The sequence below is a fragment of the Rhinopithecus bieti genome, unplaced genomic scaffold, assembly GCF_001698545.2.
Source record: "Rhinopithecus bieti isolate Rb0 unplaced genomic scaffold, ASM169854v2 scaffold_566, whole genome shotgun sequence".
Lineage (NCBI taxonomy): Eukaryota > Metazoa > Chordata > Mammalia > Primates > Cercopithecidae > Rhinopithecus > Rhinopithecus bieti.
Window position 1 is genome coordinate 107,865 of NW_016803334.1, and position 14,254 is coordinate 122,118.

The window sequence follows — 14,254 nt, forward strand, 5'->3', positions numbered from 1 at the left end:
TTGCATAATAACAGCGTTTTGTGCGGCTTCCCTCCACTGCGGTGGTAGGGGTTCTTACATTTCACGTGAAAGGATAATATTAATTACGGAAAGAAGCGGCAGAGAGAAGATGGAGAGGTAGGAAATCTAAGTGAAAATCTCTTGGCAGTAAAGTAACTGCTAGGAAGCATATATTTCTTTGGTTTAAAAAAAAAAGAAATGACACAGACTAAATAATAAAAAGTCAATGTGTTGATAAAGTGCGTTTGGATCTTTTAATTTTTTTGCCTTTTCTCCCCTTTCTTAATTTATTGGTTTATTTACTCATTCATTCATTTTTTATTTTTTCTTATTCTTTTTCCTTTCTTTCTTTTTGTTTTCTTTCTTTCTTTTTTCTTTTTTTTTTCTTAAATCCCAGACAGAGTCTCCTCTCTCTTCCTAGGTGAATGACACGTCTCACAACACATTTCCCCCCCGGAGATGTTATTGCAATGCACACGGTGCTGCCGCTGCTGCTGTTCTCGCCTTCTTGGTAGCTCGCTCCCAGGCTCTCACACACTTTTTAAAGACACACGGATATGATGATGGTGGGAAGAGGGGGGAAAGAAAAGGCGACCCGAAAAGGGGGAGGTTAAAGAGATGACAAGAGATGGAGAGGGTCGGTCAAGAGCGTGATGTGGGAGGTGGCTGGTGGGGGTTGTCGGGAGGGTGGAATGTTCAGAGAGGCACAAGTTGCCAGCCAAAAGGCGTGGGAGGGGGATGCTGGCGGGGATGGAGTGAGATGAAGGAAGCTCAGGTGAATGAAAAGGCAAAAGGTGCAGCGTAAGGGGCCGACTGCTGGGAAGGCAGGGCTGAGCCAGCGTTAGAAATTCAAGGGGCTGGTGCAAACTGCCACTGCCCCCTGCCGCACCAGAGAGTAGGGGGAGGGGGGTGGAAATCGCTGGGGACAGGGGGACTGGGAGGGGAGAGTGGAAATACGGGGTGGAATGTGGAAGATGGGGAATGGGCGAGAAGTTGATGTTCCCCGCGGCGGGGCGGGGATTACCTTGTAGCAGGAGCCCGCAGACACTGTAGAAGCGGAGAACGGCGCTGCGTTTCCAAATCATGGTCCCTTCTCTCAAGGGCTGGGGAAGGAACGAGGGGGCAAGTAGATGCTGGTGAGCGGGGCACGAGAGTGCAGGGCTCCGCTGCTGTCCTCCTCCCGGCGCCCACGGGACCTACCGTCCCCGCCGCTGAGGTGTTCGAACCCGCGGACTCGGATTGGCGGCAGCAGTAGCGACAGCGGCAAAGCACCCGCAGAATGGGGTATCGGTGGGCGAAATAGTTTCTTCTCCTCCTCCTCCTGCTGGTGGTGCAGCCGCGACAGCCCGTCTGCCAGGCAGGGGTTTGGAGCTTGCCTTCCTCTCGGCGCGCACAGCAAGTCCCAGAGCCCGCCGGGGCTGCCCGAGCAGGTGGTGCAGGGGTGCCGGGGTGTCGAAGAAGGTGCGGGCGAGGGCTGCAAGGAGTGGGTAGGTCACGGAGGGGAAAGGCTGGGGGAGAGGGGGAGCAAGCAAGCAGCACTGCCGCTCGCACCCGGGATGTCTCGAGGTCCTGGGAGGGGAGGTAGCAGCGGTGGAAGCAGCGCTAGTGGCGGCAGCGGCGGCGGCAGTGGCAGCTCCCGGATGCTCCGGCTGCAGCGGCGGCTGTAGCAGCAGCGGCAGCGGCGGCGGCGGCAGCGGCGGCGGCAGCTCTACGAAGCACCAGACACAAGGGCAAGCTCAGAGCGGCGGAGGCCCCGCCCCCACCCTGGCCAGGGACAGACACCGCCCCCCGGCCAATGGAAACCCAGCCGCCCACCAGGTCTGACCAATGAGAGAAGGGGATGGGTGGAGACAAGCACCGGGAAAAACAAACAGGCTTCTCAAGGACCCTTCGGGCAGGAAGCACTGAAGCCCCCATTCAGCACCCCGGCGGATCTCACCTCTTTAGAGATGTCTCATCCGAACTTGCAGACGAGACAACTGCCTTCATTAATCAGCGCTCTGCACTCAGGAAGGGTTCAGCCAATCGCCACCGCGAGGGGGCGGGGTTAGCCGTGTCCCCAGCGTGTTCTGGAATTCGTGGTGCCTGGGCCGGGTCCTGGGTGCGAGGTTCTGCTGCGCATTTGGACTCCTAGAGCAGATGGTGGCTGCACCTGCCCACTCACCAGCTGCAGTAGCAATCTCTGACGATTCCAGCAGCAAAAGGGAAAGATTGCAGAGGACGTGGGAGAGGCTAAGTATAGGGAGTGGAACACCTACCTGCCTACAAGAACTTGTGTTGCAAAAAAGGAAAAATAAGTGGAGGAAATAATTTTGTTGTTGTTGTTCAGAGATTTTACTTAGTCTAGGCATAAATCTCTGTGGAGCTTGGTGGGTAGCAGTGCTGGCACTGGCATCAGGCAGCCTTTGGTTCAAATAGCATAGCTGTCGCTTCTTGTTTTATAGTGTTTGATGATTTACTTGAACGTTTAAATCTAAAGCCTCCTCAACTGCAAAACGGGGATAATAGTACTTAACTTTAAGAGTTGTAAGGATTAAGTGAGAAAGCAGTCATGTTAGCGTAAGTCTATGCAATGCGTACGTACTTTATAAATGGTGATTCTAGCTGTTTAGTGGGATTTTTCTAATTCCGGATAGCAGGAAATCTTAGGCAAGCCTCTTTAAAATGTTTTAACGATAGCCTTACGAGGGGAGAGAGGCAGAAGTGTACTTTTTTAATGGACACAATCAAAAGGGGTCACAGAAACTCAGGAAACTGAAAAGAACCACCTCTATAAATCAACACCCTGAAATGTGTCCGTTAGAACAGGAGACATAAATGAGCAAGACATAAATGAATCAGAAGTTGTGTTTCTAAATGAGCTTAATTCCCAGGGTTTTCCCTATGACCAGTTTTTAATTGGACCAAATTAACAGATGATGGACTGTTTCAGTAGTGTTAAGTCAGTCACACCACAAATAAAGTCGGCTTTGTTTGAGAGGCTACACAATAGAAACCTGCAAGCAAGAAGACAGAGGGAAAGATGAGAGGCAAGATCAATATTGATGCCCTTCACTCTTTCCCATTTGTTGCTTACTTTGCCACAACCTTTTGCAAATTCAACCCTTGCCTTTTAACTAATGACCCATTCATTTCTCTGCCCACCTTTCTCCCCAGGTTCTCAAAATTAAGGAACAAAATGTCCATAATAAAACTGCAAGCACATTCTTGAAGAAAGATGTGTGAATACCTGTATTATTGTAGGAGATAGTTGCCTACTGTGAGTTTTAGCTGTTAGGAAAGTCAGTCAGTGAGTCCACAGATACTGCTATCGTTTAAACTATTGTGAGGATCAAAAGGTGAAATTCTAATCATTATTGACTCACGCTTAGGTTTTGTGTCAGGGAGAATATAACAAATGGAAATGCCAAAGAAGTTAGGGGTTTTCTTTATTGAAATGGTAGAGTTTCTGGGTTCTAGTGCATATCCTGCTTCTAGCTGTGTGACCTTGAGCATATATTCAACTTCCTTGACCCTCAGTGACCTCAACTATAATATGAAGGAGATGGACTGAATTACTTATAAAGCTACATTGAGCAATAGAAAATCTTTAAGATTGTCATATTCAAAAAAAAACCCATTTGAGCATGAATATATAGGCATTTGTAACCAATACTCTGAAAAAGAGTCTTCTTCTGAGTCTTGTTGATAACGATGACAGCAATTCGGATTTGTACCCTTACATAATTTGGAGCTTTACTACTAAATATGTGGTTCTCAGACCAGCAGCACCAGCAGCATCTAAGAATTTATCAGGACAGCAGAATCTCAGCCCTGCCCCATACCTACGGAGTCAGAATCTTCATTATACCAAGATTTGTAGTGATCTGTACGCACAGAAAGTTAGAGAAGCACTGGTCTTTAACACAGTTTTGCTACATACCCCCAGAGATAATTTCAGTGGACGATCTATGAAATGGAAGAACCTAAAGGCCCAGGGGATTTTTGGTAAATTACTATTTTCAGAAACCCCAGGAATATCCTTCTTATGACAAAAGTAACTCCTTTTGTAAACTATGAAACCAAATGATTAATTTAATTAGATTTTTTTTTAAGTTGAAAGTTTGGTTGAGAGTCATGAACTTTCTTGTGATTAAGGGCTCTGTTTAGCCCATACACCCAGGAGACTAGAAGAGAAATGTGCACTGATTGCCTTTCTGGGAGAAAAATACTGGAAACATAAACTCTGGTCATTTGGATAAATAATGTCAAATTCATGTACAAAGAACAGATAATACTCTATTTTTCAAATAGTCTATTCTTAGATGCTGTTACACGATTAATTTAAAAATAACCAATACTCAATGCTGTAAGATCTTTGAATATTTTAGAAAAATGTAACATTGTCAAAATGTTATATAGACTTGTACGAATAAATTCATTTCTAAAACTTACAGCAGTTCTGTGAATACAATTAAATATCTTCCAGTATCTTCATTTCATAGGTTTAAGGTTATATTGTCTACATATATCCTCAATGTGGCAGTAAATGTATAAATTAACTGACCCCATAGGAATCATCAATTAATTAGTTTCATAAATTTGCCAAAAGATGGCATCTATCCATGCATCCATATATGCAATAATTTGAAATATTAAACCTGTTTGTGAAATTCTCTTTACTTTCTTTATAATTAAGCCCCATATTCTCTTTCACTTCATGGCAAAAATATTTTTAAATATTTAATTAAGTGTTTTAAAATACATTATAAAACGAAGAGAAATTATGCCTTACAAGTAAGTCATTCATTAGTAATTAATGTGTTATATAAAAGATAATTTATAATTTTTTCTGCCTTGAACATATTGGTCCTCTTTATATATGCTATCACAGAATAAGATGACAACCTCCTCCTCCTCTCTCAATAGTACCAAATACAGGTTTTTGTTTTGTTTTGTTTTTTTTAAGGTAGTTATCACAGAGGAGACTGTGCTTAGCTTATATTTTGTGATTGTTTCTACCACAGTTGCAAGTATTGAAATTTATCCTGACTGTGATGATTATGCTTTTTTACCCTTTTGGGAGCCAAGTAAACTGTCTACAGTTTTAATTGTGCTAAAAATATTGAAATGGAAATGGGGAAAACTTTTATCACTATGGATAAATTTTCTGTGATTTAACATGGTTCACCAAAACATTTATATTTCTTTTTTATAATGCTAAATTTAGGGGAAATATATAAATATTTTTAAATATACAGTCATTCCCAGAACTGAAAATCTAAAAATCCATGCTAAATTGACTCTCATAGCAAATTGACCCTTGTAGTAAATTGACCTAGAAAAACAAATTTCATGGCCTGGTGAAAATGTACACCCTTGTGGAAGAAAATTAGCTTATTGAGTACTGGAAACATTGATTGTCATTCTCCTTGCTTGCTAGCGTTTTAACTATGAGACAATCTGACTGTGTTGCAGAAATGCTAAGAATTTATAGACATACTACATAGTATATACATCACAATATAAGTAGTATTATTAATATATATGATGTGTGTATATGGTTAGTATATGTATTTTTTATATACAAAATGGTTGGTATGGTTGGTATATGTATTTTTTGTATATATTTATAGCAGTATTTACTGCTTTAGATAGTTTTTTAACTTACAATTTTGCTACTGTTTACAAAACATTCAGTGTCCCTCTTCAAAATATGACCTATTGTTTTACCTCACCCCACTCCACATGTCTTATTATTATAGTTTCATGTTATGTTGATGAAAGTATAAAAAAGTAATGAAAATAAATTCACAAATATTCAGAAATTTATAACCTCAAGATGATCTCTTCCTTACTTTTTATATAGCTACACCAAGTAGCAATATGATCAACATTTTCACCTTCTCTCATTTTAAAATATGCAATCACAATGTATAGAGTGCAAATGACCTAATGATCTTATGTAGTGTAAATTCTATTTATACTATGATTGAATCTAAATGATCTAAGATATGAGGCCACCATGTACTTTCTTAAACTCATCAGGAAGGATGATTCCTTTCTCTACATTTTCCTCAGAACAAGCACATGTTAACCCTAATTCATAGATGATCATATGATCCTTGAGCTTAACAGTAGGTAATATGTAAAACGGAAGTTTTGCAAATAATCATCTATAAACAGAAACATCCTGAAGATCACTGTCTACTTTTGAACATAATCATACTGAAAATTGACTTTATTAAAAAAAAAAATAACAAAAAAAAAAACCTCTCAAAACAATGACTCTATAGCTATTCAAGCCAATTTTATTCCTGAAACATGTTTTTTTTTTTTGCATGTGGTTTTTTTTTTTTTTTCCATGGAACAGTCCTATTGGAGATCATCCTATTTGTCATTTCCTTACATTACCAAAGAGTCTGTCCAAATGTGACATTCTCAGTGAGGCATTGCTGATAACCCTTTTCCTCTTCACCCCTACCTCCTCTGGTCACTCTTCTTGACTCTAATTTTATTTTTCTTCATATCATTTGTAAATATAAACTATGGAGAAATAAATAAAATTCCACTCACCATTCACAATAATTGTTGACTTTTTTTTTTTTTTTTTTTTTTTTTTTTTTTGGCGAGAGTGTGGGGACACTGTCTCTCTCCCCCAGGCTGGAGTCAATGGCTCAATCTCGTCTCAGTGCAACCTCTGCTTCTGGGGGTCAGTGGCTCTCGTGCCTCAGCCTCCCCAGTAGCTGAGATGACAGGTGTGTGCCAACTCACCCGGCTAAGTTTTGCATTTTTACTAGATACAGGGTCTCACCATGTTGCTCAGGCTGGTTTTGAACTTTCACCTGCCTCAGCCTCCCAGAGTGCTGGGATTGTAGGCGTGAGCCACTGTTCCCGGCAGACTGTTGACCTTTTCTTAACCGTTCCTGACTTTTTCAGCCACAAGTAGTTTGGAATAAATAAATAGGAAAACCTATAGTCATTTATTAAAGTGTGCATTTTTTTAAAGTGTCAGTGACTGTTTTTTTAGTGTGAATCTTTGTGTTTCCTTAGAGTAGAATACTCTTTGCATTCGCATTACTGTTTAATACTTTTCTGTTAGGAATGTTAAGAGCACTTGTATGGAATGAGAAGAGCAGACTAAAAATACTGAAACCAACTGAGGGCCCTGTTTCTTGACCCAGGTTGACTAAATAACAGGAGCTACCTTGGTAATTCACATAGCTGAAATAAAGGAATTGTGAAGAACATTATGATTTTACTGATTTTTGATAAACCCAAGCTAAATTAAACTACCTTAAAATCTCACTATTGTAAATAGCCAATTTTATATACATCTCTAAGGAACATCTAATTTGTACCTTGATACAATAAAAAGAAAAAATAAAAACAATAAAGTATCTTGAAGTAGCAAACTAACAATTACTAAAAGAACAGAAGAGAATAGCAGGAAATTGATCTGGAAGATAACATGCAAGTTACAAAATAGTATGACTTAAAAAATACAGCTAGTTCTCTAGGGCTGTGCTGTCCACCAGGTAGGCACTAAGAATCAATGGCTATTTAAATTTTGATTTAAAATAATTAAAATGCAATTAAATGTAAATTATGCACTTTTGTCATAGTAATTAAATTTTAAGCACCCAAAAGCCACATGTGGCTAGTGACTACTGTATTGAACAGCACAGATAAGAACATTTTCATTATCGCAGAAAGTTCTACTGGATAACACTGTCTACTATATTAAAATCTGTTTTTGTCTGAGTTTTCTAGAGAAATGGAACTATTCAGAAATCTGTGTGTGTGTGTGTGGCATCTATACCATAATGATATTTATTATTATTATTATTATTATTGTATTGAGACAGGGCCTTGCTCTGTCACTCAAGCTGGAGTGCAGTGTGGCTGGATTATGGCTCACTGCAGTCTTGATGTCCCTGGGCTCAGGTGATCTTTTCACGTTGGCCTCCCGAGTAGCTGGGACTACAAGCTTATGCCACCATGCCTGGTTTATTTTCGTATTTTTTGCAGAGACAGGATTTTGCCGTGTTGCCCAGGCTGATCTCGAATTACTAGGCTCAAGAGATCTGCCTGCCTCAGCCTCCCAAAGTGCTGGGTTTACATGCATGAGCCCTTGTGCCTGGATTGTTTTTTAATTTTCATTTTTTGTGAGTAGATAGTAGGTGCATATATTTATGGGGTACATAAGATATTTTGACACAGGCATGCAATACATAATAATCACATCTTGCAGAATGAGGTGTCCATCCCCTCAAGCATTTATCCATTGTGTTACAAACAATCCAACTATACTACTTAAGTTATTTTAAAATCTACAATTAAATTATTATTGACTAGAGTGACCCTATTATGTTATCAAATGGTAGGTCTTTATTTATTCTAACTTTTTTTTTTTTTTTTTGACACGGAATCTCACTCTGTCTCCCAGGCTGGAGTGCAGTGGCACGATCTCAGCTCACTGCAAGCTCCGTCTCCTGGGTTCACGCCATTCTCCTGCCTCAGCCTCCTGAGTAGCTGGGACTACAGGCGCCCAACACCACGCCTGGTTAATTTTTTTGTATTTTTAGTAGAGACGGGGTTTCACCGTGTTAGCCAGGATGGTCTCCATCTCCTGACCTCGTGATCCGCCAGCCTCAACCTCCCGAAGTGCTGGGATTACAGGCGTGAGCCATCAAGCTGGGCCCTATTTTTTTTTTTTTTATACCCGTTAACCATCCCCATTTTTCTCCCATCCACCTATTACCATTCCCAGCCTCTGGTAACCATCCTTCCACTCTCTGTGACCATGAGTTCAATTGTTATGCTCTCATATCCCACAAATAACTGACACTATGTGATGTTTATCTTTCTGTGCTTGGCTTATTTCACTTAATGTAATGATCTCCAGTTCCATCCATGTTGTTGCCAATAACAGGATCTCATTCTTTTTTACAGCTAAATAGCACTCCATTGTATATATGTACCACATTTTCTTTATCCATTCTTTATCCATTTGTTTATCCAAACTTTTGAAATTTTGGCGATTGTGAACAGCGCTGTAACAAACAAAGGAGTACAGATAACTCTTAAATGTGCTGATTTCCTTTCTTTTGGGTATATACCCAGCAGTGACATTGCTGGATCTTATGATAGCTCTATTTTTAGTTTTTTGAGGAACCTCCAAACTGTTTTCCATAGTGTTTTGCACATTTACATTTCCATCAACAGTATGGAATAGTTCCCGTTTCTCCAAATCCTCACCAGCGTTTGCTATTACCTGCCTTTTGGATATAAGCTATTTTAACTCGGGTGAGATGATATTTATTGTAGTTTTGATTTGCATTTCCCTGATAAGCAATGATGTTGAGCACTGTTTCATATGCCTGTTTGCCATCTGTATGTCTTCTTTTGAGAAATGCGTATTTAAATATTTTGCCCATTTTTTAAAATCAGATTACTATTTTCTTTTTCATGTAGAGTTGTTTGAGCTCCTTATACTTTCTGGTTATAAATCCCTCCCATTCTGTGGGTGGTCGTTTTAGTTTATTGATTGTTTCCTTTGCTGTGCAGAAGCTTTTTAACTTGATGTGATCTCATTTGTCCATTTTTGCTTTGGTTTCCTGTGCTTATGGGATATTACTCAAGAAACTACTGCCCAGACCAATGCAATCTCCTGGAGATTCCTTCTCTCTCTTTCTTCCTTCCTTCCTTCCTTTCTCTCTCTTTCTTTCTTTCTTTCTTTCTTTCTTTCTTTCTTTCTTTCTTTCTTTCTTTCTTTCCTTCCTTCCTTCCTTCCTTCCTTCCTTCCTTCTTTCTTTTTCATTCTTTCTTTCCTTCCTTCCTTGTTTCTCTTTTTCCTTCTCTTCTCTTCTCTTTCATTTTTTGAGACAGATTCTCTCTCTGTCACCCAGGCTGGAGTGCAGTGACCCGATCTTGGCTCGCTGCAACCTCTGCCTTTTCTGGAGATTTTCTCTAATGTTTTCTTGTAGTAGATTCAGAGTTTGAGGTCTTAGAGTTAAGTCTATGATTCATATTGATTTGACTTTTGTATATGGTGAGAGATAAGTGTCTAGTTTCATTATTCTGCATAAGGATATCATAATGATATTTATTATAAGGAATTATAAGGAGTTGGTTCACATGGTTATGGAGGCTGAGAAGTCCCAAGATTTATTGTCGGAAAGCTGAAGACCCAGGAAAACTGATGATATAATTTCAATCTGTGATGGTTTATTTTATATGTCAACCAGACTGTGTTTACAGATGTCCAGATAGCTGATAAGATATGATTTCTGGACGTATCTGTGAGGGTATTTCTGGAAGATATTGCCATTTGAATCAGTAGACTAAGTAAAGAAGATCTACCCTCACCAATGTGAGTTGACATCCTCCAATTTGTTGAGGGCTCTAGTAGAATAGAATGATGGAGAAAGGTGGAGAAAGAAAAAATTCTCTCTCCCTCTCCGGAAGCTGGGACATCGATTTTCTTTTGCCCTCACACATCAGAGTCTCTGGTTCTTAGGCCTTTGAATTCTGGGACTGACACCAGTTTCTACTCCTCCTTCCCCCACATCTCCACTGATTCTCAGGTCTTCAGACTCACTGAACTAGACCACCAGCGTTCTTTGTTCTCTAGCTTGCAGATGAAAGATGGCGGGACTTCTCAGCCTCCATATTTACATGAGCCAATTTCCAGAATAAAACTACAATTGGTTCTGTTTTTCTGGAGAATGCTAACTAATTCATTGTCTGAGTCCAAGTCCAAAGGCAGGAGATGACTGATGCCCCAACTTGAAAATAGGCAGAGAGAGAGAGGATTCTTTCTTTCTCAGCCTTATATTCTCTTCAGCCATTCAATGGGTTGGATGAGGAGGCCCAGATGAATTGGATAAGGAAATCTGTTTTACAGTCTATTGATTCAAATGTTAACCTCATTCAGAAACATACTTACAAAGACACAGAACTATAACCAAATATTGGGTACCCTGTGGCCCAGTCATATTGGCACACAGAATTAAACATCACCCCTTTCATCTGATATGTATCATATTAGACTTCATCATCATTACCATGGTGTTTTCATGACCCTAGCTCTAAATTTCAGATACTAAAATTCGGCGGAAATAAGATTTACCTCTCAAGTATGTCAATGTGCTACCTAATGCTGTTTGTTTATTTTGCTATAGATTTGCCTCTTTCTGGTAACACTGATATTAAAATCATTATCTTGGCATGGGGATTGGGGAGAAGAGAACCTCCTTAATCCAAGTATTACCTTACAGTAGAGTCTATTAATACAAACAAACATGTATATATATATGTATTAGTCTAAACTCTTTAGTTGCAAGTGTCATAAATCCAAATCAAATTAGCTTAAGAAGAAAAAAAAATCTATTAGTTCATTTATCTTTAAAGTCCAAATGGGGTGTAGCAAGTCCACTTTGGTTCTAATGACTCAGTGATATAATTAGAATTGTGTTTTATTTCCATCCAAATATGAACTCTAATTTCTTTTGGATTCATTAAGGACTAATCAAGTTCTCCACATAGACAGACAAAGAGGGTTAATAGATTTCCAGCTTACCTTATACTATGTTTAGAGGTTCCAGAGTAAAGAAAAGAGCTATTTCTTCATAACTCTGACAGGGATCCTTGAATGACTTAGAAACAGTTCACCTTTTATTATATCTCACCCTTCAATGACTCACTTTGGTGGATTGGCCAGTGACAGACAGTGAAGTACAGATGTTTAATTAAATTATCTTGCCAGAAGGGAGGACACATTTCTAAAAGAAAAGATGCTGGGCAGACAAAAGTTAACAAATGTCCCAATACAGAATAGAATAAAATTAGAAAATGTAATACAAGGGACATTTATATTGATATGAATGTTATTTTGTTACCCATGATAGCTAGAAGGAAGTAGCAAATGACAATTTTTAACACTTTACACAGGACACAGAAGTGTCTCAAAAAAATAGTTATGGAACAAATAAACATACTGCTGTAATAAAGTTCTCACTACTGGCAAAATGTAGAAGAAGATTATCCTCAGATTTTACAAAGTCAAAAGATTACTTGTCTGCTTTTCTATGATAGCTCATAATACTGTGTATCTAAGTGTCATATTAGTTCTTGAAAATTAACAACAGTTCAATGCTGATTAATTTCCAGCTTTTCTCCCCAATAATTTTCACATTTTTTTTTTTAGAGTCACCCCTGCTCTTATTGCTTGCATACTTAGTTGTTTCCCCTGCACTTGTCCCGATTAAATTTAATACTGTTTTTGATGAATGACTACTCTAATTTATCAAGGTCATTTTAAATTCTAGTTTGGGCTTCTAAGATCAAAGCAACCCAAGCAAACTCCTTGTCACATTAGACGTGTTCTTAATTATTTTACCTAAATTTTTACAACACACATGTGCACCCACACACACACACACACGTCATAAGAATTCCAATCTTAAATTACCTTACTGGTACTCCAGGAAAGAGTTTGTTATTTGTTAGGATTTGGATAAAAACTTAGACTTGGAAGAAATAGAGTTAGCTTGCAAGCTGTCTACATTTTATGAGATTGTTTCAGAGAAAGTATTTAGTTCAACAAGGCAGAATTACATATTCTATGCCTATAGAGTTTGATAAGCAAGAGTGAAGACCAGGATTCTGAAACCTAGGATGAGATAAAATGAAATGCAAATTTAAAGTCCTGAAAAGGAATTTTGAGCAACATGAAAACAGAACTTGAGAGAACAATGCTTAGAGAAAGACCCCAAGTTCAGGACAAAAGCAGAAGAACTCGATGAAAAACCAAATACATTTTATGGATGGAATTCCTAGCTGGACCCTTGTTTAGAGAAAAGAAGAAAAGTTTTGGAATCAAACTCAGCAGTTAGAGGAAATTATAGATCTATGCTTAAATTTTTCCTGTGATTTTTTTGTTTTGTTTTGTGTTTGAACTGAATGAATGTACACAGACTATTTTAACCCACCACCTTCATAGAATAAAATGATTGAATATATTTAAAAAGGCACATAAAGATTTTAATGACTTGTCTAAGGACACAGAACATTTTCAATAGAAAGAGAATAATAGAACAAAATGCTTCTTGATGCACAGCCAAATGCTAAAGATGGTGTGTGTTCCCACAGCAACATTGTTGAAGTCCTGCTGGGTATTGTTTATTCAATGGATAGTTTTGGCAAAAAATGGTAAGTTATCTACCTCCAAAAATGTCTCTATCATATGACATCACCTAGAAATTGAAAGATCATATGCAGATTACAGTAATACATTTAGACAATTTTTAAAACTATTCAGTATAAAAATGTCTCACATATAATCAAGTTGATATGATCAACTGTCTCAGCAAGCAGTATCATAGGAATGAAGTCATCCAGACTGCTACATGTTGATAATGAATTAGGTATTTGTTCTTCAGTAAGTGATTATAGTGGAGGAGAAAGAGATATAACATTTATTGTGACATTTTTCTAGGTAAGATGCTTTTATAATACCATATATAATCATCAATCCAATAAAAGATATCTATTATCAATATCAATTTATAAACAAATCATCTGAATTCGGAAAGTTTAAATAATTTTATCAAGTCGTAAAGATAGTAAATGCCAGATCAACTTTACTTTAAATTTGAATATTGTGATTGCTTATATTCTCCTTCAGCAAACCTAAGCAAAGAGAAGTATAAAATTATCGTTATTACAAAATATGCTTTATTCTTTTTACACAGAGGTGATAATACGGAAGTTCTACTGAAAAAGAAATCAGCACCATGGTCAGCACCACGCCATCTGATGTGCGCTTCCTACCCCTGAAATGAGAAGAGAATGAAATAAGAAAGAATAGAAGTTGCTGGAACACTAAATCCTTTACCTCCGCATACATTCGAATATCTGAGGTATCCATTCCACGAAGTGAAAACCAGCACTATTTTTGAAAGCTTTCTTTGTTGTCCCTCAAGACTTCCCAAGGAAAATTTCCACAGGTTTTCATGCAAAAGTTTCTGTACTTAAAACATATTTACAAAATGACATTGCCAAATATCATTTGAAAATGTCAATGCCTTTCCTTAGGCACACAAAGCTTCTATATTTTTAATTTTCCCACTTGCCCTCCTATTATTTCTATAGTACATATTATCCTTCTAACTCATAAACTAGGTTCTATGCTTTCATTACTGGTCCGCATTCCAAAAACCCAGAGGGATTTTATCCTTACCACATATTCCATTTTGCATCACTTAGAAAA

The 14,254-nt window shown here is 38.5% G+C and overlaps 1 protein-coding gene across 1 annotated transcript; it reads right to left on the reverse strand.

Moving 5' to 3' along the window:
* Positions 1-386: 386 nt before the first annotated feature.
* Positions 387-13,912, reverse strand: LOC108531859 (ethylene-responsive transcription factor ABI4-like). The gene is made up of 3 exons (XM_017875494.1): positions 13,880-13,912; positions 13,208-13,238; positions 387-1,735 (listed from the first exon to the last, which is right to left on the reverse strand). The coding sequence occupies exons 1-3, from the start codon at positions 13,910-13,912 to the stop codon at positions 1,197-1,199; spliced, it is 603 nt and encodes a 200-aa protein (XP_017730983.1). The 3' UTR covers positions 387-1,196.
* Between the last annotated feature and the right edge of the window lie 342 nt (positions 13,913-14,254).

What these genes read in the sequence shown, in the direction of transcription:
- LOC108531859 (XM_017875494.1), bottom strand. Translation starts at nt 13,912, where the DNA reads ATGGATACCTCAGATATTCGAATGTATGCGGAG. An exon ending in ATATTCGAATGTATGCGGAG is followed by an intron (nt 13,239 to 13,879) that starts GTAAAGGATTTA and finishes TTCAATTTCTAG; the next exon opens with GTGATGTCATATGATAGAGA. An exon ending in TGATAGAGACATTTTTGGAG is followed by an intron (nt 1,736 to 13,207) that starts GTAGATAACTTA and finishes CGCCGCTCTGAG; the next exon opens with CTTGCCCTTGTGTCTGGTGC.